This window comes from Mustelus asterias, chromosome 28 (genome assembly GCF_964213995.1).
Source record: "Mustelus asterias chromosome 28, sMusAst1.hap1.1, whole genome shotgun sequence".
Classification (NCBI taxonomy): domain Eukaryota; kingdom Metazoa; phylum Chordata; class Chondrichthyes; order Carcharhiniformes; family Triakidae; genus Mustelus; species Mustelus asterias.
The window spans coordinates 6878758-6904370 of NC_135828.1; the positions used below are offsets into that span (position 1 = coordinate 6878758).

The 25613-nt window shown below is 45.1% G+C and overlaps 3 protein-coding genes across 8 annotated transcripts in view; 1 reads left to right on the forward strand and 2 right to left on the reverse strand.

Moving 5' to 3' along the window:
- ascc1 (activating signal cointegrator 1 complex subunit 1) overlaps positions 1-5485 on the reverse strand; it is a 73686-nt gene extending 68201 nt beyond the window's left edge. Inside the window, exons 1-2 of one of the 5 annotated variants that reach the window (XM_078199484.1) lie at positions 5239-5485; positions 2552-2722 (exon numbers count right to left, since the gene is read on the reverse strand). In XM_078199484.1, coding sequence (XP_078055610.1) covers positions 2552-2663 — 112 coding nt within the window. In that variant the 5' untranslated portion in view covers positions 2664-2722; positions 5239-5485. Of the gene's footprint in view, positions 1-2551; positions 2723-5014 lie in introns of all 5 variants that reach the window. The other 4 variants (XM_078199483.1, XM_078199485.1, XM_078199487.1 and 1 more) reach the window with 4 other exon arrangements.
- Positions 5463-11565, forward strand: anapc16 (anaphase promoting complex subunit 16). Of its 2 annotated transcripts, XM_078199510.1 has the most exons (4): positions 5830-5978; positions 7834-7890; positions 8556-8630; positions 9981-11565. In XM_078199510.1, exons 1-4 carry the CDS (start codon positions 5855-5857, stop codon positions 10094-10096), a joined length of 372 nt encoding a protein of 123 aa, XP_078055636.1. In that variant the 5' UTR covers positions 5830-5854; the 3' UTR covers positions 10097-11565. The 2 variants fall into 2 exon arrangements, with proteins under 2 accessions (XP_078055637.1, XP_078055636.1); XM_078199511.1 differs by lacking the exon at positions 7834-7890 and having other exon boundaries at positions 5463-5978.
- A 1533-nt stretch (positions 11566-13098) lies between these two features.
- Positions 13099-25613, reverse strand: part of LOC144480228 (dnaJ homolog subfamily B member 12-like) — a 37643-nt gene continuing 25128 nt past the window's right edge. The window contains exons 4-9 of the mRNA XM_078199482.1: positions 24683-24868; positions 23074-23150; positions 18133-18242; positions 16618-16790; positions 15296-15451; positions 13099-13525 (exon numbers count right to left, since the gene is read on the reverse strand). Of these exons, the coding sequence (XP_078055608.1) occupies positions 15330-15451; positions 16618-16790; positions 18133-18242; positions 23074-23150; positions 24683-24868 (668 nt within the window). The 3' untranslated portion in view covers positions 13099-13525; positions 15296-15329. The remainder of the gene's footprint in view (positions 13526-15295; positions 15452-16617; positions 16791-18132; positions 18243-23073; positions 23151-24682; positions 24869-25613) is intronic.

Consider the following 25613-nt stretch of genomic DNA (forward strand, 5'->3'; position numbering starts at 1 on the left):
CTACAGAGTGTCATGTCCCCAGTATATTCTGAACTTCAGACTAATTTTTATATCTTAAAAAGTTGAAAACAAAAGGCTACAAAAAGATGGCTACTCGAGGATCACCTGACTTCTTTTGGGGATTGAACCCAGTCCCGTCTCAAGAGGGAACAAAATGAACCTTGCAGACTGATGGTGATTCAATGCCTTTCCTTAAACCAATTCAAAAGAGTAATTTCAAATTGAATGGGTCATTCAGATACAAAGACACCAGCTGTCTCAAACTCTCGAGGTGTGAAAGCCCCACACACAGGATGTTGAAATGAGCCAACTATTCACCTTATTTGGAAAAGATCGTTGGACTTGGAAAAAGGTCACATGATGAGATTATCATGTGATATGGATAAAGGGGAGCCTGTAGATGTACTGTACTTAGATTTCCAGAGGGAATTTGATAAGGTGCCACATCAAAGGTTACCGCGGAAACTAAAAGCCCATGGTGTAGGGCTAACATATTAAACTGGATTGAAGATTGGCTGGGAGAAAACAGAGAGTATGCATAAATGGGTCTTTGTCCGATTGACAGGATGTGACATGTGGAGACACGTAGGGGTCTGTGCTGGGGCCTTAATTTGCATCAATGTGATGCCAATGAGGTGAACGAAGGCAGGGTAGCTAAATCTGCATACAATACAAAGATAGGTAGGAAAGTATGTTGTGAAGGAGACAAGGCATTTACAGACGGATATAGATGGGTTGAGTGAGTGGTCAAATATCTAGTAGATGGAGTATAAAGTGGGAAAATGTGAAGTTGTTCATTTTGGCGGGAAGAGTAAAAAAGCAGAGTGTTACTCAAGCAGAGAATGACTGCAGAATTCTGAGGTGCAAAGGGATCTCGGCGTTCTAGTGCATGAGTCACAAAGAGTTAGTACGCAGGTACAGCATATAATGAAGAAGGCCAATGGAATGGTATCCTTTATTATGAGAGGAACTTGATTTAATTTGTCACATGTATTAGTATACAGTGAAAGGTATTGTTTCTTGTGCGCTATACAGACAAAGCATACCGTTCATAGAGAAGGAAAGGAGAGAGTGCAGAATGTAGTGTTACAGTCATAGCCAAGGTGTAGAGAAAGATCAACTTAATGCGAGGTAGGTTCATTCAAAAGTCCGATGGCAGCAGGAAAGAAGCTGTTTTTGAGTCGGTTGGTACGTGACCTCAGACTTTTGTATCTTTTTCCCGATGGAAGAAGGTGGAAGAGAGAATGTCCGGGGTGCGTGGGGTCCTTGATTATGCTGGCTGCTTTTCCGAGGCAGCGGGAAGTGTAGACAGAGTCAATGGATGGGAGGCTGGTTTGTGTGATGGACTGAGCATAAAAGTAAGGATGTTATGCTTCAGTTATTGGTGAGACGGTATCTCAAATACTGTGTGCAGTTTTGGATTCCTTTTTTAAGGAAGGATGCAAGTCCATTGGAGGTGGTTTAGAAGAGGTTTATTAGATTGAGCTGGAATGAGTGACTCGTCTTATGGGAATAGAACAGACACACTGGGCTTGTTTCCACTAGAGTTTAAAAGAGTATGTGACTAGGACACCCTTTGTACATCAACATTTCCCAAACCATCACCATTTAGTCAATATTCTGCATTCCGTTTTCCCTACCGACATGGATAACTTCACACTTATCCACGTTATACTGTCTCTGCCATGGATTTGCCCACTCACTCAACTTGTCTAAATCACCCTGAAGCCTCTTAACATCCTTCTCACCCTTCATACTGGGATCAACCTAGTGAACCTTCTCTGGACTGCTGAAACAGGTGGCCAGGAAAAGTGGGTTGAGGCCAGAATATTGGACTTATTAAAGAAATGGCTAAACATTGAGAAGACAAGAAATGAGCTTGCTATAGGAAAGGTGTTATTAAACTGGAGAGTGCAGAAGAGATTTACAAGGATGCTGCCAGGACTCAAGGGAATGAGTTATAGGGAGAGATTGGACTGGCTAGGACTTTCTTCTTTGGAGCGTAGGAGACTGGGGGATGATCTTATAGAGGTGTATAAGATCATGAGAGGCACGGATAGGGTGAATGCACTCAGTCTTTTTCCCAGGGTTGGGAATTGAGAATTAGAGGGCGCAGGTTTAAGTTAAGAGGGGAAGGAATTAATGGGAACCTGAGGAGCAACTTTTTTTACACAGGGGGTGGTGCGAGTGTGGAATGAGCTGCCGGGGGAAGTGGTTGAGGCAGGGACATTGACAACATTTAAAAGGCATTTGGACAGATACATGGATAGGAAAGATTTAGAGGGACATGCAGGCAAATGGGGTTAGCTTAGATGGGCTTTTTGGTCGACATGGACCAGTTGGGCCGAAGGGCCTGTCTCCGTGTCGTAGATTCTATGATTTGAAACTATATCACGCTTCCATGCAATTTTTGTCTCAAGAACTGTTATATATATATATATATATATATATAGACTTAAATAATGTTACATATTCTTTCACTGGAATAAGCACCAATACTTTGTTTTCTGACAAGGTTTACAATGGAGTTATAGTCTACGTTTATGAATACCTGAGTAAGTAAAGTCTTCCTCTTCCTCATTCTGGTACACCTGCTCTTTGACGTGGTTTTTGCGGTAAATCCGGCCCTCAATATTGATCAGTGTCGGCCGAAGAACTTCCATTTTATCTTCTCTCGCCTCAAGAGTGCAGCCAGAGTGGGTAAAACACAATACGAGCTCTGCTGGCCAATAAAACAAAATAAAACAAGGTTAGCACCACATTAAAAACTTCACTGTATCTTCAGAGTAATTAAAAGCTATAGAATCCTCAGAAATGTGCTGTGGGATATTTTCACACTTGCCAAATGGCACTCACAGATCACATCTGCAACGGAACCACCTGATCAATAAGAATTTTGCAGAACTGAACATAGGAATATATGAATTAGGAGCAGGAGTAGGCCACTCAGCCCCTCGAGCCTGTTCCACCATTCAATAAAATCATGGCTAATCTGATTGTGACCTCAATCCCACATTCCCACCTGCCCCCAATAACCTTTCACCCCCTTGCTTATCAAGATCTATCTAGCTCTGCCTTGAAAACATTCAAAGATTGTGCTTCCATTGCCTTTTCAGGAAGACAAGTTCCGGAGACTCAGACCCTCTGAGGAAAATAACTTCCCATCTCTGTCTCAAATGGACAACCCCTTTTTTTAAAAAAAAAAGACAATGACCCTGGTTCTAGATTCTCCCACAAGAGTAAGAAGTCTCACAACGCCAGGCTAAAGTCCAACAGGTTTATTTGTTATCACAAGCTTTCGGAGTGCTGCTCCTTCATCAGGCAAGTGGAGAGTTGGATTCACAAACATGGCATATGTAGACACAAACTCAATTACAAGATAATGGTTGGAATGCGAGTCTTTGCAGGTAATCAACTCTTTACAGGTACAGACAATACGAGTGGAGAGGGGGGATAATCACAGGTTAAAGAGGTTCTTGTCCCTCCCTATCCATGTAATCTCCTCCAACCCCACACCCCTCAGAGATATCTGTGCCAGGATGACCAGCCATCCTGGATTTTACAGGGTCATCCTGTAATTGGGCTGGGATGGCACTGCGCTCTACTCTTCAAACATCTCTCCAGGGCATGAATGCTTTGATAGTATCTCCCACTCTGCCCTCACAGATCCAGAAGCCCCCCCCCCACCCCCTCCTCACAACCCCAGCAACCCATCAGCTCTCACAGCTCTGGCAGCCGCTCCCCACGTTTACACCTTTGCACCGATGCCAAAGTATGCCATAATTATTTTGCCAGAAGTCACCCTGATCTGCACCGCTCTAATCGTGGCTTCTTGATTTTAATTGCTCCACCATTGGCGGCTGTACCTTCAGTGCCGATACCCCGAGCTCTGAAATTCCCTCCCTAAACCTCTCTGCCACCCCATGTCGGTCTCCTCAAGACACTCCTGAAAGCCCCTTTAACCAAGCTTTTAGTCATCTGATCTAATATCTCCCTACGTGATTCAGCATCTAACTTTGTACCATATGGATCCTGTGAAGTCCCTATGGGACGTCAATGGCACTATATGAAGATTTGTTGTTGTTATTAAAGGTTGCCACAGCAATGCAAATTGTTGTTCAAGGTTGCCAATTGAATGCAAGTTGTTGTTGGTAAAGGCTGGTAAAGGTCATGCCCCCTGTCCGCATCAATGGGAATGAAATGGAAATGGTTGAGAACTTCAGGCTTTGAGATGTCCAGATCACCAACAACCTGTCCTGGTCCCTCCACACTGCACTATAGATGGGTGGCAATGGTTAGCGCAGTGGTTAGCACTGCTGCCCTATAGTGCAGGGACCCAGGTTCAATTCCCCGCTTGGCTCACTGTCTGTGTGAAGTTTGCAATGCTGACCCTGTGTCAGCATGGGTTTACTCCGGGTGCTCAGGATTCCTCCCACAGTCCGAAAGATGTGCTGGTTAGGTGCACTGGCCACGCTAAATTCTCCCTCAATGTACCCGAACAGGCGCCGGAGTGAGGCAACCAGAGAATATTCACAGTAACTTCATTGTAGTGTCAACGTAAGCCTGCTTTAAAATTTATGTATTAGTGACACTAATAAATAAACTTTTAATTAAGAAAGCCCACCAATGCCTCTACTTTCTCAGGAGGTTAAGGAAATTCAGCATGTCCGCTCTGACTCCCATCAACTTTTATAGATGAACCATAGAAAGCATCCTTTCTGGCTGTATCACAGTTTGGTATGGGCTTCGGTTCTGCCCAAGACCGCAAGGAACTACAAACGGTCGTGAATGTAGCTCAATCCATCGCGCAAACCAGCCTCCCATCCAGTGACTCCGTCTACATTTCCCGCTGCCTCGGCAAAGCAGCCAGCATAATTAAGGACCCCACGCACCCCGGACATTCTCTCTTCCACCTTCTTCCGTCGGGAAAAAGATACAAAAGTCTGAGGTCACGCACCAACCGACTCAAGAACAGCTTCTTCCCTGCTGCTGTCAGACTTTTGAATGGACCTACCTCGCACTAAGTTGATCTTTCTCGACACCCTAGCTATGACTGTAACACTACATTCTGCACCCTTGCCTTTCCTTCTCTATGAACGGTATGCTTTGCCCGTATAGCGCGCAAGAAACAATACTTTTCACTGTATGTTAATACATGTGACAATAATAAATCAAATCAATGGAACTTGTTGCTGCATCTCCCCGGTTAACATTGGAACTCAAAGATGTTTCACACACCAACAACACTCCAACTGCAACTGCCAGCTCCGAGTCCCTCACTCAATTCAGTCCCTTCCGGTGGGTCCGGGTCGGTCCCTTCCGGTGGATCCGGGTTCCCGGGAGCCCGGCTCCTTCCCGGGTCAAACCCGCCCGATGTGTTTAAAATGTGCGTGTCGCCGTCTCTGAGCGCGCGGACCCCGGTTCAATTCGCTTCGGAAACGACATTTTGCCCGCCACAACCGGAGATTTAAATAAATAAACCGTCAGCAACGCCGGGCCCCTTCTATTTACAAATACAAGGGGGGGGTGTGAACTATAACGAAAATAAATATTCGCAGCATTCCCTGTATGTCATTACAGCAGCTGGTGTTGGATTTAGATTTGTAAATAACATTCTGATGATCAAATGTTTGCTCAGTTGGAAATTATCGGTTTATTTCTTAAATTAGCCGTGAAGAAAGTTATGCTCCCCCCCCCTCCTCCGAGGAGAATGGCATCGTCCACCTCGCCCCCTCGAAGGGACTGTCGTGAAGTGTGGTGAAAGAAAAAGCTGACCTCCTGCCGTAAAGTGCGCAGGCCGGCAGAGCCGAGCCGGAGCCGTCACTTCGGTTTACGGCAGCAGGTCCCACCGGCCATGGCCACCTCGGCGTCGTCCTCGTCCTCCTCGGCGGCGGGCGGTGCTTTCGGGGTGTCGGAGCTCACCCCGCCGCGGAAGGTGCTCTTCACCTCGCCCAAAGGAGCCGGGGAGCTGCTGGAGGGTGAGAGGGGGCGGCCCGGAGAGAGCGGGGTGTTGTCCGGGGGAGGGGCCTGACTTTAGCCTCATTTACCACAGGTTTATTTGGTAGCAAAAGCCACACAAGCTTTCGGAACAGGCTGTCCCTTCATCAGGTGGGCGGGAGTTCTGATTACAAACAGGGCACAAAGACACAAACTCAATTTACATGAATAATAATTGGAATGCGAGTTTTTACAGGTAATCAAGTCTTAAAGGTACAGACAATGTGAGTGGAGGGAGCATTAAGCACAGTTTAAAGAGATGTGTATTGTCTCCAGACAGGACAGCTCGTGAGATTTTGTACATCCAGGCAAGCTGTGGGAGTTACAGATAGTGTGACATGAACCCAATATCCTGGTTGAGGCCGTCCTCATGTGTGCGGAACCTGGCTATCAGTCTCTGCTCAGCGACTCTGCGCTGTCGTGTGCTACCCAGCCTTCAGGAGAACAGTGACCACGACACCACACAACCCTGCCACAGCAACCTCTGCAAGACGTGCCGGATCATCGACACGGATGCCATCATCTCGCGTGAGAACACCATCCACCAGGTACACGGTACATACTCTTGCAACTCGGCCAACGTTGTCTACCTGATACACTGCAGGAAAGGATGTCCCGAGGCATGGTACGTTGGGAAAACCATGCAGACTCTACGACTACGGATGAATGAACACCGCTCGACAATCACCAGGCAAGAGTGTTCTCTTCCTGTTGGGGAACACTTCAGCGGTCACGGGCATTCGGCCTCTGATCTTCGGCTAAGCGTTCTCCAAGGCGGCCTACACGACAACGCAGAGTCGCTGAGCAGAGACTGATAGCCAAGTTCCACACACATGAGGACAGCCTCAACCGGGATCTTGGGTTCATGTCGCATTGTCTGTAACCCCCACGACTTGCCTGGGCTTGCAAAATCTCACTAACTGTCCTGTTTGGAGACAATACACATCTCTTTTTTTTTGTACTTTTCCAATTCAATCAAATCAAATCCAATTCAGAGTCTCAACAAGTTGAGACATTTCCAATCCAGGCTGACAAGACAGGGCAAGTGACCAAATTACCCTGTCCTGGGCCTAATCTACATGAGCCAAGCTGATTGGAGGAGCAAAGCAACACCTCCTCCAAGACTTGAGCTCATTTGCATCTTAGCCAAAAGGCCGAGATAGCGCTTTTAAAAATTGCTTCATATGGAACATATGAAGCTTCAATGCAACCCAATGACCTCAACCAAGTGCAGCATCCAATCCATACTACACTTGATCTTAGCCAAAAGGTTAACATGTGCTTAACGCTCTCTCCACTTACATTGTCTGTACCTTTAAAACTTGATTACCTGTAAAGACTCGCATTCCAACCATTATTTTGTAAATTGAGTTTGTGTCTTTATATGCCCTGTTTGTGAACAGAACTCCCACTCACCTGACGAAGGGGCAGCGCTCCGAAAGCTAGTGGATTTTGCTACCAAATAAACCTGTTGGACTTTAACCTGGTGTTGTGAGACTTCTTACTGTGTTTATCCCAGTCCAACGCCGGCATCTCCACATCATGACAACCTGTGGTTGCCAACCCTCCAGGATTGGCTGGGAGTCTCCCGGAACTGAGGGATCAAATCTGCTGTGTGCGACAAAATCATCAGGACATTAGGAGATACAGTGGTCTTTTTTTCAATCCACTTCACAAATTTCTCTTTACTAGTTATTCAAAAATATTAATACTTTGAACATTTCTCTTTGCCAGATATAAAAAAAAACAATGAGAGGGAATAAAAACGATGTTTGGCTGACAACCAAGCATCACGCAATTGGGTAATGAGTCTTGTTGTTTTCTAATTTATCTCAGAAGGCAGTATATCACAAGGGTGGATGTATTGGCCGAATAATTGGCTGGAGAGTGGGGGTAAGTCATGTGGCGACACCTCCAGAAATACTTTTAAGCACAGTGGGCAAACACCACCTGGAATCTGCTGGGCTTTAACTTATTGTGTGGGGAGACATTTCACAGCCTCCAGACCTGACTGTTCCAATGCTCTCCTGTTGTGTCAGTGCCACGGAGGTATATTCGTATCTTGCTAACATTTATATCGTTAGTGCTGGCTAAACCCAGCATGACCTGCTGACATTGTTGTCCTGATTGTCAAAAGTGTAGACAGAGTCAATGGATGGGAGGCTGGTTTGCGTGATGGATTGGGTAATTGAGGGTCCCTGATTTTAATAGTTTCACATTAGTAGGTTATTCATTTGGCTGCCACAGTCCCAACCTCTGTAATTCCCTCCCAAAACCTCTCTACCATTCCTCTGAAATTGCTCTGTACAATCCATCCCTTTGACCGAGCTTTTGGTTACAATCTGACAGTTTGAATGTGTGATGCCATCAGACACGCTGCATACGAGTGGTTCGCTGTCCGTAAAACTGCGCTGTTGTGAAATAAACTTTGTCGAAGAATGAAAGTGGAAAATTAATCTAACTAAAGATTAAACATTCTGTTTGGGGGAATTTGCTAGTGCGCGGTTGTTGCGAAATGAAGTGTACTGTATTTCACCACTTTGTTTCTGTTTTGACAGATGCCACAGAGAGGTTCCTGTGTGAAGCAGTTTTCAGTTATCAGGTGGCTCACACATTGAGGCAGGTGAAACGAGGTAAAATGGAACTGGGATTGGATCTCATTTGAAGGGCAACAAATGCTGGCTTTACTAGTGATGCCCATGAAAGAATTTACTTTAAAAAAAATTCCCCCCAAAAAAACTTGCGATACGGCCTTAACTTCTCTTTCAAAAGAACTTCTTCATTGATTTTTCTTCATATGATATGATTTGATTTATTATTGTCACATGTATTATTATACAGTGAAAAGTATGGTTTATTGCGCGCTATACAGACAAAGCATACTGTTCATAGAGAAGGAAAGGAGAGAATGCAGAATGTAGTCTTACAATCATAGCTAGGGTGTAGAGAAAGATCAACTTAATATAAGTTTATAAGAGTTAGAACAGAGTTTTAAAAGCATAGAACAAGAGTAAAAGATAGAATTAGAGGTTACGCTGGGTACAGCTCGCAAGAAGTTGCCTCACTCTGGCGCCATCCTGCATGGTAACACAAGGTTTAAAATTATACAGTGCTTTACCCATTCTCTCAAAATGCCCCAAAGTGATTAATGCAATGGATTAATTTGAAAGTGATGTGCTGTGGGCAAATACAGCATGCGTGTTGCCTCAAGCAGCGCTGAGATAAGTAAGCAATTAATCTGTTTCTCTGCAGGGGATTTTGGGGGGTGGAGAGGTGGGGATTAGCCGTGGTTACCAAGAGTGTTGAGAGCTGTCAGATTTCAGAGCAAGGTTTTCTGAATTCTGGAAGGCATCAGTATGTGTGAGGACCGGTTCTTCAGTGGATCAACTGTAAATCTGTATCTTACTGAGTCTCCATCAGCACGAAACTAGCCAGCAGAACACATCTTCCTCCTGAAATGGCAGTCAGGCTATCAGCAGTGAAATCAGTAAAATCTGAGCTTAGCTTCTGTATCTATTTCGAGAAGTTGAGCCGGCTGTCTCAAAATCTAAGCATTGTCCATGGAAAACAAGAAGCAGCTCTTTAAGATAACGTTAACTTGGCAGCACAGTGGTTAGCACTGCTACCTCTCAGTGCCAGGGACCCGGGTTCAATTCCAGCCTTGGGTGACTGTGTGGAGTTTGCACATTCTCCCCGTGTCTGTGTGGGTTTCCTCCGGGTGCCTCCAGTTTCCTTCCACGGTCCAAGGATGTGCAGGTTAGGTGGATTGACCATGCTAAATTGCCCCTTAGTATCAGGGGGACTAGCTAGGGTAAATTTATGGGGATAGGGCCTGGGTGGGATTGTTGTCGGTGCAGGCGGGATGGGGCGAATGGCCTCCTCCTGGACTGTAGGGATTTGGTGATAACCAAAACAAATGGAGAACTAGTAATTGAAGCATTTCTTCCGGTTATAATTTCATGTATTCCCTCTTTCCCACACAGAGCAGCAGTGTTCCCGGATGGAGAAACTGGCCGGTTTGGTTGAGGAGTTGGAGGCAGACGAATGGCGTTATAAACCAATCGAACAGCTGCTGGGATTCACTCCTTCCTCTGGATGAGAGACTGGATTTAGTTTGTCAGTTTGAAAGCTTTATGCTCTTCAGCAGATTGCAGCTGGGATATTAAACACAAAATTGTTTTCTTTTTCTGTAAAAATGTGCACTGGTGAGTGTTTTGAATCCTGTTTTAAATGTACATAATAGATGTGGGGTTCAGGGGATTTATTTGAGTCATGTAAGACTTTTTAAAAAAATGATGCATGGGTCTGTGAGCTGGACTGGTAATAAATTGTCGTTATCTTACGAATTAAATTCTTGGGCTGAATGTTAACTTCAGACAACGGGTATTTAGGTTGGAAAAGATGAGAATCTGGTGATTTAAAGGGCTGGAAAATAGGTATTCCAATGAAAATGTTCTTAACTCGTGTTTGGAAGGCATGACATGCTGAGGATAAATGCTTAGCAACCTACTGGGGCCAAACTGAGAAAATACAGGTCATATTTGAAAGGTGGAGCCACAGCTGTAGAGTATTGTGCGCAGTTCTGGAATCCTCATTACAGGAAGGGTGTGATAGCACTGGAAAGGGTGCAGAGGAAATTTACCAGGATGTTGCTTGGGCTGGAGAGTTTTAGTTACGAAGACAGATTGGATTGACTGAGGTTGTTTTTTTTTTCTTGGAGCAGAGGAGACTGAGTGGGGTGGGAGGGGGAACACGATTGTGATGTATAAAATTATGAGGGACATAAGTAAGAGTACACAGGAAGAAAACTTTCTCCTTGGCGGAGAGATCAATGACCGCGGATCATAGATAAGCGGCAGGAGGTTTAGAGGGGATGGGAGGAAAGGCTTTTTCAGCCAGAGGGAGTCTGGAACTCTCAACCCGAAAGGATGGTGGAGACAGATCCTCAGAATATTTAGACGCGCACTTGTGATGCCAAGGCATACAAGGCTTTAGGCCAAGCACTGGAAAATGGGATTAGAATAGTTTGACTGGCGCAGGTGTGATGGGCAGAAGGGCCATTTCTGTGCTGTATACCTCTATGACGCTAAATGCTGGAGCAGGGCATTCTGCAATGAGTCCAGGGTTCATTCTGTTGCCCCATCCGATGTTGTTAATTTGCATTACAAATCACAGCAAGCGTGAGCTGGCATTGGGACATCTGGGAGCTTGATGAACAAGAGGACAATCTATCTCCTTTAACCAATGACATTATTGGATAGGGAAACAGAAAAATGACAGAGAAGAAAATCGGGTGAATTCGTCAAATTAAGTACAGAAAGGAGTAGGGGAGAAAATCTTCTGAGCCATGGGGAGGGTTTTTGTTATGTTAAAGACACTATGTAAGACCAAGTTGATGTTGAAAGATTGGATTCAGAGAGAAGAAAATGTGGGAGTTGGAGGTCAAATAATGAAAAAAAGATCTGGGAACAGTTTAATGAGCTTCCAGTGTTTGTTATTCCTTGGAGATCCAAGGTTGAGTGGCATTAGAGAATGCCATTAAAAGAATCCTTCTATTGTTAAATACCAGTCCCAACTTTATGTGGTGAGTTTGTTTTAACAGTGCAAATACAGCTTATTAAAATTCTGAGGTTGACCTGAGCTCTGGTTCAAAAACCTAATAAGGAGTCTAACAACATCAGGTTAAAGTCCAACAGGTTTATTTGGTAGCAAACGCCACGAGCTTTCGGAACGCTGCTCCTTCGTCAGATGGAGTGGAAATCAAAAACCTAATGCCAGAGCATCACATCCAGAAACTAGGGGAGCACGGTGGCACAGTGGTTAGCACTGCTGTTTCACAGCACCGGGGTCCCAGGTTCGATTCCCGGCTTGGGTCACTGTCTGTGTGCAGTCTGCACGTTCTCCCCGTGTCTGCGAGGATTTCCTCCGGGTGCTCCGGTTTCCTCCCACAGTCTGAAAAACATGATGGTTAGGGTGCATTGACCCGAACAGGCGCCAGAGTGTGGCGACTAGGGGAATTTCACAGTAACTTCATTGCAGTGTTAATGTAAGCCTTACTTGTGACTAATAAATAAAATAAACTTTAACTTAGTGGCCAGTCACAGCTGATCCTGGGCACAGATTGCTGGGTCTTTTTATACGTTAATAATGGCCTGCACACTGTGCCATTATTTTCCCACCGAATTCAGAGTCTTTAAATCCAATTGTAATTTACCAAGATCATCCGTCAGCCATTTCAGCTGTGTGGCTCTGTGTGCACTCTTGCCTCTGAGCCAGAAGGTGGCAGGTTCAAGTCCCACTCCAAAGACTTGAGCACAAAATCTACGCTGACGCTCAGTGCAGCACCGAGGGAAAGCTGCATTGTCAAAACAATCGTCTTTCTGACGAGACCTCAAACTGAAGTCACTCTGGTGGACAAAAAAATCCCACAGCACTATGTCAACAAACAGCAGGGGAACTAGCCCCGCTGTCCTGACCAATAGTTATGGTTTAACCCAATATCACTAAAACAGATGTGATCTTTATCATGTTGCTGTTTGTGGGATCCTGTTGTTTAATAATTAATCTCTCACTGACTAATTTTACTCTTGGTGTCCAACATAGAATCATAGAAACCCTACAGTGCAGAAACAGGCCATTCGGCCCATCGAGTCTGCACCGACCACAATCCCACCCAGGCCCTACTCCCATATCCCTACACATTTACCCGCTAATCCCTCTAACCTACGCATCTCAGGACACTAAGGGGCAATTTTAGCATAGCCAATCAACCTAACCCGCACATCTTTGGACTGTGAGAGGAAACCGGAGAAAACCCACGCAGACACGAGGAGAACGTGCAGACTCCACACAGACAGTGACCCAAGCCGGGAATCGAAACCAGGTCCCTGGAGCTGTGAAGCAGCAGTGCTAACCACTGTGCCACCCATGGACAATACACATGGACCTGAACCACAGGGAATAATTTAAATGAATTGAGAGCTTTCCATTCAGGCTGGCTCGCTTACTCGCTTTTGGAATACAATCAGACAGCAATGTTGAGCTCCAAGTGGTTTCCAGATAGGTGACCTGCTGTCGGCAATAAAACGCAGAGACACGGTGTATTTGTCACAGTACGGATTTATTTCTATTGAAGAGCAAAATAAGTTACAACTGATTTCAGCCCTGCATAAAGTACAATGTATATACAACTATAAATAATTTTCAAATCATTAATTCAACACATTTGTCAATTTGCTCCATTAGAAGTGACTAGTGCACATGTACAAACTTGGTTCATGCGTAGTCATGTCTCCTGCTTTTCACTGTGCCAGTCTCCTCCCCAATTGAGTGTTTCGTAGTCTGCACGGGAGGATGCTGTCCGGGAAACCCGAGGCCTCTCTACTCCAGTTCGTCAATAAAAGTCCAGTGGTGGGGGTTTGCTCATTGGCTGAGAGTATTTTCAGCAGTGCTGCTGGCTAATCAAAATCCAGTCTTAAGACAAATTTCAAGGGTCTTTTTTTTAATAAAGTAATCATCGTCTCCATCGCTATACCGTGAGAGAGGGAAAGAGGAGGAATATAAACATTTGAAAGAGTAATAAATTGTTTGACAAAAGCCAGTTAGATATATCCTTTATATTTTTTTAAAAATCAGTTTCATTTCATTATTCTTGCTCTATGTTGAAGGCAGCTCTCCCTCATTCTCCTATTCTGCCCGTGACCCCATAGTCACACTCCAGGTCTTTAGTGCAACAATCAGGGTGACATTCCAGTGCAGTTTTGTTTGTTCATTCGCGGGACATGGGTGTCGCTGGCTGGCCAGCATTCAATGCCCATCCCTAGTTGTCCTTGTTCAGAGGGCAGTTGAGAGTCAACCACATTGCTGTGGCTCTGGAGTCACATGTAGGCCAGACCAGGTAAGGACGGCAGATTTCCTCCCCTAAAGGAACCAGATGGGCTTTTCCGACAATGTGCTGAGGAAGTGCTGCACTGTCAAAGGCACTGCCATTTGCTGAGACCTCATCTGTTCCCTCGGGTGGATGTGGAAGATCCCACGGCGTTATTTCAAAGGAAGTACAAGAGAATTCTCCAGAGCATTATAATTCCTCAATCAGCATCACAAAACAGGTTATCTGGTTATTGATGCATTGTTGGGAGCTTACTGTGTGCAAATTATATTACAATAGTGCCTGCACTTCAAAGGTTTGTTATCGGCTATAAAACCTTTCGTGATGTTCAATAGCTGTAGAAAGAACTGTATAAATGCAATTTTTAAAAAAATCAGGGATAGTAATGGTATTAAGTCTACTAAGGAGGAGATGGTGGCAAATGATCTAGGGCGATGGGTTCAAATCCTACCACAGCAGCTGGTGAAATTTAAATTCAGTTAATAAATCAGAAATCTGGAGCTGAAAGCTAGTGTCAGTGATGGTAACCCTAACCACAAAACTATCACTAATTGTTGTAAAAACCCATCTGGTTCACTAGGGCAGCACAGTGGTTAGCACTGCTGCAGCACAGTGGTTAGCACTGCTGCCTCACAGCGCCAGGGACCTGGGTTCGACTCCCGGCTTGGATCACTGTGCGGAGTTTGCACGTTCTCCCTGTGTCTGCGTGGGTTTCCTCCGGGTGCTCCGGTTTCCTCCCACAGTCCGAAAGACGTGCTGGTTAGGTGCAATGACCTGAACAGGCGCCAGAGTGTGGCGACTAGAGGAATTTCAATAACTTCATTGCAGTGTTAATGTAAGCCTTATTTGTGACTAATAAATAAACTTTAACTTTACTTTTAATGTCCTTTAGGGATGGAAATCTATAACGTCTTGCCTGGTCTGGTCTATATGTAACTCTAGACCCACAGCAACGTGGTTGACTCTTAACTGCCTCTGAAATGGCCCAGCAAGCCACTCAGTTCAAGGGCAATTAGTGCTGGCCTTGCCAGTGACACCTACATTCCATCAACGAATAAAGAAAAAATAACTAACAGTTCCAACATAGAGTTATGATCTGAAAATCACAGAGCCAGTGAAGCGGATATGATTAAAACGGAGGGTGCTTTACATACTCAGAGACAAGTCTGCTACCAAACTATAGCTGGCTAATTACAGTTGTATCCCTGCACACCATTGGAGATCCATACAGCCTCAGTCCTACTCGAACTATGCCTAAATCCTCTAGCTTTAACTGCAGTGTTTCAACAGTGAGAGAGTGTCTGTAGTTTGATTTGGAGACTCTTCAGTGTGCTAATGAGTTTATCTGCTGGACAGCCAGCTGATCAAAAGAAATGAAGGTAAATCAATGTTGATATCGACAGGACGTACCTGGTCTCTGGTTACTGATGTGGCAGACTCCGTTCTAACCATGCAGGGAAGCCTGAACTTCTGATAGCCTGGCACAGCTCGGGGTGCTCATTTTCTGGGCTCTCTGGTAGAGATCTACATCACCAAAGTAGCGGGCTCGATACAACAATCCCTCTTCTGTAGAGACAAAGTAAAAACGTTAGTGGGAAGGAGCAGTTTGTACCACGAACAACTATTGTGATTTTGCACCTGTGCCAACACGATCAGCAGCACCTCTGGCAGAACAGAATAAATATTTGTATTTGTCTATCGTGCTTTACGGCATCTCAAAACGCAATGAAATATTTTAATGTGCAGTGACTTGTGTGGGGAATCATAATAGCCATTTTAGATGCAGTTACAACCCCCTCAAATATTAAAGAGATAAATTGGTTATGTTGATAAGGGCCAAATATTAATCAAAACACTGCACAGTTTTATGCTCTTCAAATAAAGGTATGAAGCATTTTACGTCGACCAGAATTATTGTACAGCAAGACGTGACCTCCATTTAATATGTTTAGCACCTGCAGTTTTGCAGTTCCCAGCATTGAAATCTGCCTGACATGGCTGAAATACTATAAACCACAAGTTCCCATCCAAGTCACAAGACACTCCAACTTGGCCATATGTCAGAAACCCTACCTCCCAGTATTTGGGAATACAAAGAACAAAGAAAATTACAGCACAGGAACAGGCCCTTCGGCCCTCCAAGCCTGCACCGACCATGCTGCCCGACTGAACTAAAACCCCCTACCCTTCTGGGGACCATGTCCCTCTATTCCCATCCTATTCATGCATTTGTCAAGACGTCCCTTAAAAGTTACTAGTGTATCCGCTTCCACTACCTCCCACGGCAATGAGTTCCAGGCTCCCACCATCCTTTGTGTAAAAAATCTGCCTCATGCATCTCCTTTAAACCTTGCCCCTCGCACCTTAAACCTAGTAATTGACTCTTCCACCCTGGGAAAAAGCTTCTGACTATCCAATAGTTCACCACATAAATAGCAGCAGTTTAAGAAGATGGTTCATAACCACCATTTCCAAGGTCAACTCAGGATGGGAAATAAATGCTGGTTCCCCCACATCCTGAGAAGGAAATTAACAAAGCTTGTGATGTTAAAGTAATTACACAGAGTTACAGGGTGAGTTACAGGGTGGTTCATGCAGTCGCAGTTAGCCTGCACTTTTTGACTGCACGTTGCTATAATTTCAGCCTGGCCAGTTCATTCTATGCATAAAAATCATTCTACTACCCCCCCCCCCCCCCCCCCCCCCCCCGGCCAGTCCCTACAATCACTCACTCTGCTGTTTCTCTTTCCAGCAGTTATTCCGCAAGTTTGCAATGAAATCCTCTTCCACGTTCCGTTCCACCAGCTTCAGGTTCTGCCCCGTATATTCCGCTGTAAATTTATCTGCCACAAAATAATGCACCTTCAGTACTTCCGTCGTCCGTCTGTGAATGTGACCAGTGGACCTGGGAACAAATGACAGTTCAAGTTTAGAAAACTCACCACTGGTGCTGTTTCTACAAGAGTGCAACATTACAGACCCTGAAAAACTTGAATAGTGAGATGTCTTGGAGCATCTGTGGAGTAAGAAACAGTTAACAATTTGAGCCTATGACCTTTTATCAGAGCTTTATAAAGCTTATACCACACCAAAGTATTTTACTTTATAAATGAAGACATAACATTTTTTTTTCCACCTTACACCTTTAGTGGTGTCCTGAAGGTTCATTGGCTAGTTGAAATGATATCTATCCTGGGACAGAGGATAGTACACAAAGGTAATATGTGATGCACTTGTCATATGATCCCGCCTTCTCAATGCTCTCTCTGTTCATTGTCTCACTGGTAAATAACAATTGCAGGTGTGAACTTGCGTCCTATCGCTATTTATTGGAACAGCCCACTGATACTTTATACATTCATGTATAAAATTAGAAATTGGGGTCACTGGGGGTTGAAAGGGGTGGGGAGGGAGGTGGAGTCTAATATCCGTGTCATTGTGATGGGTGTTACTGTGGCTCACTCCTGGTCTATTCCGACTCAATTCCCGCTCCCACTTGTTTTCTGTGCTGTTTTTTGAAATACTCCAACATTGGCCTCCCCACCTCTACAAATGGCAAACTCTCCAAAATTCTGATGCTTGCACTGACCAATGCTCTGTCTCCCAAAATGTTACACTTAAAACCTTACAATGTCTGCGAATCTCTCCAGAATCTTAAACAACCCTGACTTGGCAAAGCCTTAAGCTGCCTTCTCTGGAGCTCCTCTCAATCCCTCCACCGCTCTAACTTTGAAATCCTCCAAAACTCACATCCTTTTAACCAAGCCTGCTAGTTTCACCCTTCCCTTGCCTACCTACAAAGTGCCTTGGGACTTTGTTTTATATCAGTGGTGCTATATGAATGCAGTTTGTTGGATTGACTCACTGAAACACTTTGCAGGAGGAGGACGGGTAGTGAACCTTTCTTATATAATTTCAGGGTGTGGGATGACCGTATAAGTTCCCAACTTCATGTAACCACTTGAAATCCACAAAACTCCAAGGCCACCTGCATGGGCCAAAGAATAAAGTGTCCACTAAGACACTGCCACCACTTTACTCTTCAACTCAACTCTTGTGGCCAAATCACCCTGGAAGTGTCTCTGCAACCTGCCAGACAAAATTACTTTTAACTCTCTTTCCAGCTTAATTTCACCCTATTAATAGGCTATTCAAGCTAAAGGTGTGATGTCCTCCTTGACTTTGGACAATAAAATAGATTTTATCCAGTAATGAATGCACGGTAATGAACTCAAGGTTTTACTTACGGCCTGTAGCTAAGACTGTAGGGAGGGCTCGACACCATCATTTGACTAATGACAGACACGAGAACCAGGATCAGAATTGGCATCAACTGTACAAAGAGTGCCAACCCACCCTGCCAAAGAAAACAGGAATTCAGTTAGATCACACACACACACAGATCAGTAATGTTTAAATGGTATAAATGTTACATATGTGCAACTTGACACATACATGAGTAACTAGACACGTACACGAGTAACTAGTTAAGCATAACAACAGTATCTGGGTTTGCCTAGCCCACACAAACACAGTATTTTCTTAGTGCTTCATAATAATCCTGAATTCGATCGTGGGATGTGGCTAGACCAGCACTCACGGCCCATCCATAATTGCCCTCAAGAAGGTGGTGGTGAGCCACCTTCTTCAGTCACTGCAGCCCGTGTGGAGGAGGTACACTCACACTGCTGTTAGGAAGTTCCAGGATTTTGACCCAATGACAATGAAGGAACGGTGATAGATTTCCAAGTCAGGACGATCTGTGGTTTGAAGGGGAACTTGCAGGTGGTGCTGTTCCCATGCATCTGCCACCCTTGTCCTTCTAAATGGTAGAGGTTGTGAGTTTGCAAGCTGCTGTCACAGGACCTGTCTGGATCCTTCTTGAAACCCAGTAGTTTAAAAAAAAAATTCTCATAAACCCCCTTGGGAGAAATCTTTTCACCCAGAGGGCACTGGGGGCTTGGGACTCACTTGCTAGAAAGAGTGATAGATTCAGAACCTCACCTTGCACTCCAAGTGCCGAAACCGTCAAGGCTACGAACCAAGAGCTGGAAAGTGAAATTAGGTTGGACAGCTGTTTTTTCAGCTGGCACAGATTCGGTGAGCTGTTAAATTTCTATAATTTATGAAACCCTGTGATCTGGGCCTTACAAGCAAGGCTGACATTTATTGAGCATTCCTAGTTTATGTGGACAGGTTTGACAGAACCGAGTGGCTTGCTCAGTCAGCTGAGGCAATCACACTGGTGTGGGACAGGAGCGGAGATTTTATTCCCTAAAGAGATGCAACTAAAGTACCAGTTGGATTTCTGAGACAGTCTGATAGCTTCATGGTCACTTTTACTGAGGCCAGCTTTTTAAAAACTTTGATTTGATTTATTATTGTCACATGTATTAGCATTCAGTGAAAAGTATCGTTTCTTGTGCGCTATACAGAGTATACCGTTCATAGAGGAGGAAAGGAGAGAGTGCAAAATGTAGTGTTACAGACATAACTAGAGAAAGGTGAAGAGAAAGATCAACTTAATGCAAGGTAAGTCCATTCAAAAGTCTGACAGCAGCAGGGAAGAAGCTGTTATTGTGTCGGTTGGGACTTGATCTCAGACTTTTGTATCTTTTTTCCGACGGAAGAAGGTGGAAGAGGGAATGTCCGGAGTGTGTGGGGTCCTTAATTATGCTGGCTGCTTTGCCCGAGGCAGCGGGAAGTGTAGACAGAGTCAATGGGCCTGATTTTACCATTTTGAGTCTAAGTGCCGAATCCAGGCGTCAAATAGATCCGCGCCTGGAATCCTCTTTCCAGCGCGCCCATACGCGTTTTGCTGGCTCCGGTCCGGTTCGCGCTGTGGGCGGGGCTTAGCGCTGGCGGACCGATAGGAGCTCTGAACTGCACATGCGCAGTTCAAAAAAAGTCTGACAGAGCAGCCCGGGCGCTAAACAAAAAGCAGAAAGCGGAGAGAACGGCTCTCTGACGATCATCCTCTGGGGCGGGGGGGGGGGGTTCCGCTGCCAGTCTGGCCGATCGGTGGGGAGGGAGGGGGCAGGGGGGTCCGCCGCCACTCTGCGGGCGATCCCTCCTCCCCACCGGAGGAACGAATCCCTCCTGCCAGAGTGGACGTGCGGCCATGCCATCCCACAAAACCTTCAGGATGAAGCGATTCCTTGCTAAGATGATGAAGCAGAACCGGCCGATTCCACAGTGGATCCGCATGAAAATCGGCTACAAGATCAGTACAAGTCCAAGAGGAGACACTGGAGAAGGACCAAGCTGGGCCTGTAAAGGGATACACCATCACTGGTACACTACCAGCCACAGATTACTCTTCCCTGCAGGGGCAAGAGAGCGGGAGAGATGGCTGTGGCTGGTAGTGGGCGCACGGTTCATTAAGTCGATCTAAATGCATGCAAATGCATTTAAATCGTCGGGCCGCCCGATTCAGGCGCGGGCCGGACCAACGCCCGAATCGGGTGTCAGTAAAGCTGCGATCTACTTGGAATCGGTTGCAGATCGCGGTATAGGCCCGACGCCCAACTTTACCACGTTTCGGGCGCGAAGTTTTGGTAAAATCGGGCCCAATGAATGAGAGGCTGGTTTGCGTGATGGATTGGGCTACATTCACGACCGTTTGTAGTTTCTTGCGGTCTTGGGCAGAGCAGGAGCCATACCAAGCTGTGATACAGCCAGAAAGAATGCTTTCTATGGTGCATCTGTAAAAGTTGGTAAGAATCGTAGCAGACACGCCAAATTTCCTTCATCTTCTGAGAAAGTAGAGGTGTTGGTGGGCTAAAGCGTATTTAAGTTCTCAAACTGCTAGGCTGACATTTGAACTCAAGTTCCTTGGATCACAGAATCGCACACTCCAACTGGAGCAACTGTGTTCAGTTTGAGGCACTGCATTTACCCTTTTGAGGGGGTTCAGCAATGATTCACCAGAACGTTACCAGAGCTTAAGTGTTAAGCTACGAGGAAGATATGGGAAAACTGACAGGATTGATGCTCTGGAGCCTGCTGATTCATTATACACAGAGTGCAGTTAAAACTGAAAATAAAATATTACCTGGGCAACAATTCACAAACCAGTTTTTTTAAGCAAATAGAGATTAATGGTCGATGCATTTAAGAATTGTTTAGTTTTTTTGAATACCTAAATGATGATTTCCTAGGTTGCACAGCCTACATAATGATACCTCAGTCACGCAATGAGCTTATGCAAGTCATTATTTCAGGAAAAAAAAACACTTATGCAATTTAAAAGTCTAGACATCAATCTGCGTGGGTTTCCTCCGGGTGCTCCGGTTTCCTCCCACAGTCCAACGATCATAGAATCACTACAGTGCAGAAAGAGGCCATTGGGCCCATCGAGCCTGCACCGACCCCAATCCCGCCCAGGCCCAACCCCCATATCCCTACACATTTACTCGCTAATCCCTCTAACCTACGCATCTCAGGACGCTAAGGGGTAATTTTTTTTTAGCATGGCCAATCAACGTAACCCGCACATCTTTGGACTGTGGGAGGAAACCGGAGCACCCGGAGGAAACCCACGCAGACACGGGGAGAATGTGCAAACTCCACACAGACAATGACCCAAGCTGGGAATCGAACCCGGGTCCCTGGAGCTGTGAAGCAGCAGTGCTAACCACTGTGCTACCGTGCCACCCTCCAATAGGAATGGGAACGATGTGCGGGTTAGGTACATTGGCCATGCTAAATTGACCCTAGTGTCAGGAGGATTAGCAGGGTAAATATGTGGGGTTTGGGAATAGGGCCTGGATGTGATTGTGGTCAGTACAGACTCGAAGGGCCAAATGGCCTCCTTCTGCACTGTAGGTATTCTACGATTCCCAATCAGAGGATTTAAAATAAATATAATTTCCTTGAAACATAATGGCCCAGTGCTTACCAAAATGAAAGAATGCCTGCATTTTTATGGAACACATCTAGCAACTCCCTACAATCCCCCAGTGCAGTATTCAGTTGTTTCACAAATAATTCCAAAGTTTTGCTCCTGCTAGTACTTGGGTTTAAAGGGTTAAATTAAAACAGAGTGAATAAACTTGGCCTGAACTTCCCTCCCTCAAATTTCTTTTGAAGGTGAAGCACTAATCTAACTGAGGTGTTTGAAATGATAAAAAGAATTGATACGGCTGATGAGTAACTTCAGTTATGTGGATAGATTAGAGGGGTTGGGAATGTTTTCCTTGGGGAAGAAAAGATTGAGATTAGATTTGCTGGAAGTATTCAAAACCATGAGGGGCCTGGACAGAGCTGATAGGGAAAAGAAACCATTCCCATTGGAAGGATGGAGAACCAGAGGGCACAGATTTAAGGTAATTGGTAAAAGAGGCAATAGTGACATGAGGAAAAACCTCTTCATGCAGCAGGTGGCTAGGATATGGAATACACTGCCTGAGGGTGTGGTGGAAGCAGGGTCAATTGAACATTTGAAAGGGAATTGGATTATTCTCTGAAAAGGAAGAATGTGCAAGGGTATTTTCTTTTATTCATTTGTAGGCGTCTCTGGCTGGCCAGCATTTGTTGCCCACCCCTAGTTGCCCTTGGAGGGCAGCTGAGAGTCAACCACACTGCTGTGGCTCTGGAGTCACATGTAGGCCAGACCAGGTAAGGATGGCAGATTTCCTTCCCTAAAGGGCATTAGTGAACCAGGTGTTTTTTTTCCTGACAATCGACAATGTGTTTCACGGTCATCAGTAGATTCTTAATTCCAGATTTAAAAAAAATTGAATTCAAATTCCACCATCTGCCGTGGTGGGATTCGAACCCGGGTCCCCAGAACATTAGCTGAGTTTCTGGATTGATAGTCTAGCGATAATACCACTAGGTTCTCAAATGGGGAGAGGCCAGGGACACCCACTTGGGAAATGTATCTTCAAAGAGCCTTGGCCTCCTTCTGTGCTGTAACCATTCTGTGAAATACAAAGAAGCAATTCGCTCTGATGGGGGGAGGATCCAGAAAAAGGACCACAATCACCCACAGCCTGAAACAGCGCTGGAATCAGAATCCCGCACAGCTTTTGGAAGGGAAGGGGATAGAAATGTGATTCAAAAATCAGTTTTGAAAGTATAGGAAAGCTCAGACGAATAGGACTGGAGCGTAGAGCTCCTTCAGATAAGCTGGCACAAGCACAATGAGTGTCTTTCTTCAGTGCTGCGCGATGCTGTATACTCACATCGCCCTGCTGCTCCCGTCGCTCAGGTCTGTGATATGTGTAACGCATTCGTCCATTACTATATACGTGAACATTGCCTGGGGGGATGTGGAAGAGAAGAATATGAACAATATGAAGAGGGCATCCAACCTCCTGAGATGTTCAATGAGATTAGAATGACTACTTCACTATCTTTATAAAATCAATTTAGAAAGCAACCTTCCTTAGATTTACAAAGTATTTGCAGCACAGAAACAGGCCTTTCAGCCTCATGGTAGCGAGTTTCACACTCGCAACCATTCTCTGTATACAGGAGTTTATCCCTATCAGATTTATTAGTGACTATCTTATTTGATGGCACCGAGTTCGAGTGGTAGAAGTATGTGACTGTCTTATTTACACATTTCAAAATGGAGCTGTTTTATATCATTAATATGTAAATTTGGATACTGAATGAGGAAACATTGCAACATCAGGACCTTTTTGACTGGAGGTTGGCTGATTATTTGAACGACATCTTCCTTTCATGGGCTTATAACTTGCTTTTCAATAATGTATTTATTGAATCTTCATTTCTTCACTGTGGTTCCATGACAGAACCCATGGGTAAACTGTTCAGTCTGCATCGTCCACCCTTTGAAACAAACTGTTTTAAACCTACTCCCCTCTTTTAATCATAGAATCCATGCAGCGCAGAAGGAGGCCATTCGGCCCATTGAATCTGCATCGACTCTCTGACAGTGTCTTTCCCTCGCCCTCTGCCCCGCCTTATCCCCTTAACCCCACACATTTTTAATCAAGTTTAATCCACCTAACCTACACATCTTTTGACACTAAGGGGCAATTTAGCATGGCCAATTCACCCACCATGCACATTTTTGAACTGTGGGAGGAAACCGGAGCACCCGGAGGAAACCTACGCAGAGACGGGGGAGAACGTGCAAACTCCACGCAGACAGTGACCCAAGTCCGGAATTGAACCCGGGTCCCTGGCGCTGAGAGGCAGCAGTGCTAACCACTGTGCCACCTTGCTGTACATATCGGTAGAATATTAGACGTATTGCTAGCATCAAATAACACTCAACTCAGAAATGTCAAACAACTGTCAGAATATACAGCTGGGTGATGCTGATAGCTAAATTTCTGCTCTCAAAGTAGGTCAGGCACAACATTTGAGATGGAACTTGATGGGCTAAAATACTAAAGGATACAGAGGGAGAGCAGGATAAGAAATTGGGAGAGTTCCAGCGTGGAGTCAGTACCGGCATTAACATACTGGACCGAACAGCCACCTCCAGCCTCCAAAGTGATTCATTTGCAAATTCAATGAGGAAACAATAGGCTAAAAAAACAGCTGCTTTAGCAGGTTCAAGTTTCTATTTGGATTAAAGAACAATCCCTGGGGAACAATCATTAATAGGCAGGCAAATAAGTGATGAGAGCAATCTATGAACGAGCAGGGCTATTAGTCAATCAAACCTGCTGAACAGATATTGACTAATTTCTACTTCTAGATAACTCTTTTGATGTTATACCCTGGGATAAATGTTAACCTGGTGATTTTATAATAATAACCGAAACCAGTATTCCTAATGATTAAAATACTTTCTCAACTGCAGCCAAAACGTACCAGAGGGGAATCCACCACCAAAGAACATGTTGAAGAGATCCTCAGGTGAGATGTCTGCCTCAAAGCCTCTGTGGTAGTCAGAGGTACTGTGAGTGTGCCGGTTAGCAGCCTGTTTCTCATCGCCGTACAAGTCGTACTGTTTCCGTTTCTCTGGATTGCTGAGCACTGCGTACGCATTCCCAATAGCTGCAGGAAAGGGACAGCGGATAGGACAAGGGTTATAAAGGGGCAGAAAGAAACACAGGACCTTCAAACCAAAAAGCCTCCATGCTAGGCCTTAGCATTCAGCCTTTCAAATAATTTATTATTTACTCAGAATTTCCAGACACTGTCACAACTTGGAAAATAAAACACTTTTGCAGAATTTAAGACATTAGGCGTTCAAATTACATTTCCTTTTTTTACAACTCTACCCCAGAGGGCAGTGAATCATAGAATCCCTACAGTGCAGAAAGAGGCCATTCGGCCCCATCGAGTCTGCAATCCCACTTAAGCCCTCTTCCCGTAACCCCACATATTTACCCCCTGCTAATCCCCCTGACACTAAGGGGCAATTTAGCATGGCCAATGCACCTAACCTGCACATCTCTGGGACTGTATGAGGAAACTGGAGCACCCGGAGGAAACCCACTGTGAACATGCAAACTCCACACAGACAGTGACCCGAGGCCGGATTTGAACCCGGGTCCCTGGTGCTGAGAGGCAGCAGTGCCAACCACTGCGCCACCCCATATAACTGCGTGGTTACTCAGTTATGTGTATTTAAGACTGAGATCAATAGATTCTTGGGTACTAAGGGAAACAAGGACCAGGGTAGGAAGGTGGATTGATGTAGGAGTTCAGCTATGATCATATTGAATGGTGGAGCAGGCTTGAGGGGCCATATGGTCTCCCGCTGTTATTTCTTATGAGGTCAAAAAGATTTACTTTG

What these genes read in the sequence shown, in the direction of transcription:
- anapc16 (XM_078199510.1), top strand. Translation starts at nt 5,855, where the DNA reads ATGGCCACCTCGGCGTCGTCCTCGTCCTCCTCGGCGGCGGGCGGTGCT. An exon ending in AGCCGGGGAGCTGCTGGAGG is followed by an intron (nt 5,979 to 7,833) that starts GTGAGAGGGGGC and finishes AATTTATCTCAG; the next exon opens with AAGGCAGTATATCACAAGGG. An exon ending in TAATTGGCTGGAGAGTGGGG is followed by an intron (nt 7,891 to 8,555) that starts GTAAGTCATGTG and finishes CTGTTTTGACAG; the next exon opens with ATGCCACAGAGAGGTTCCTG.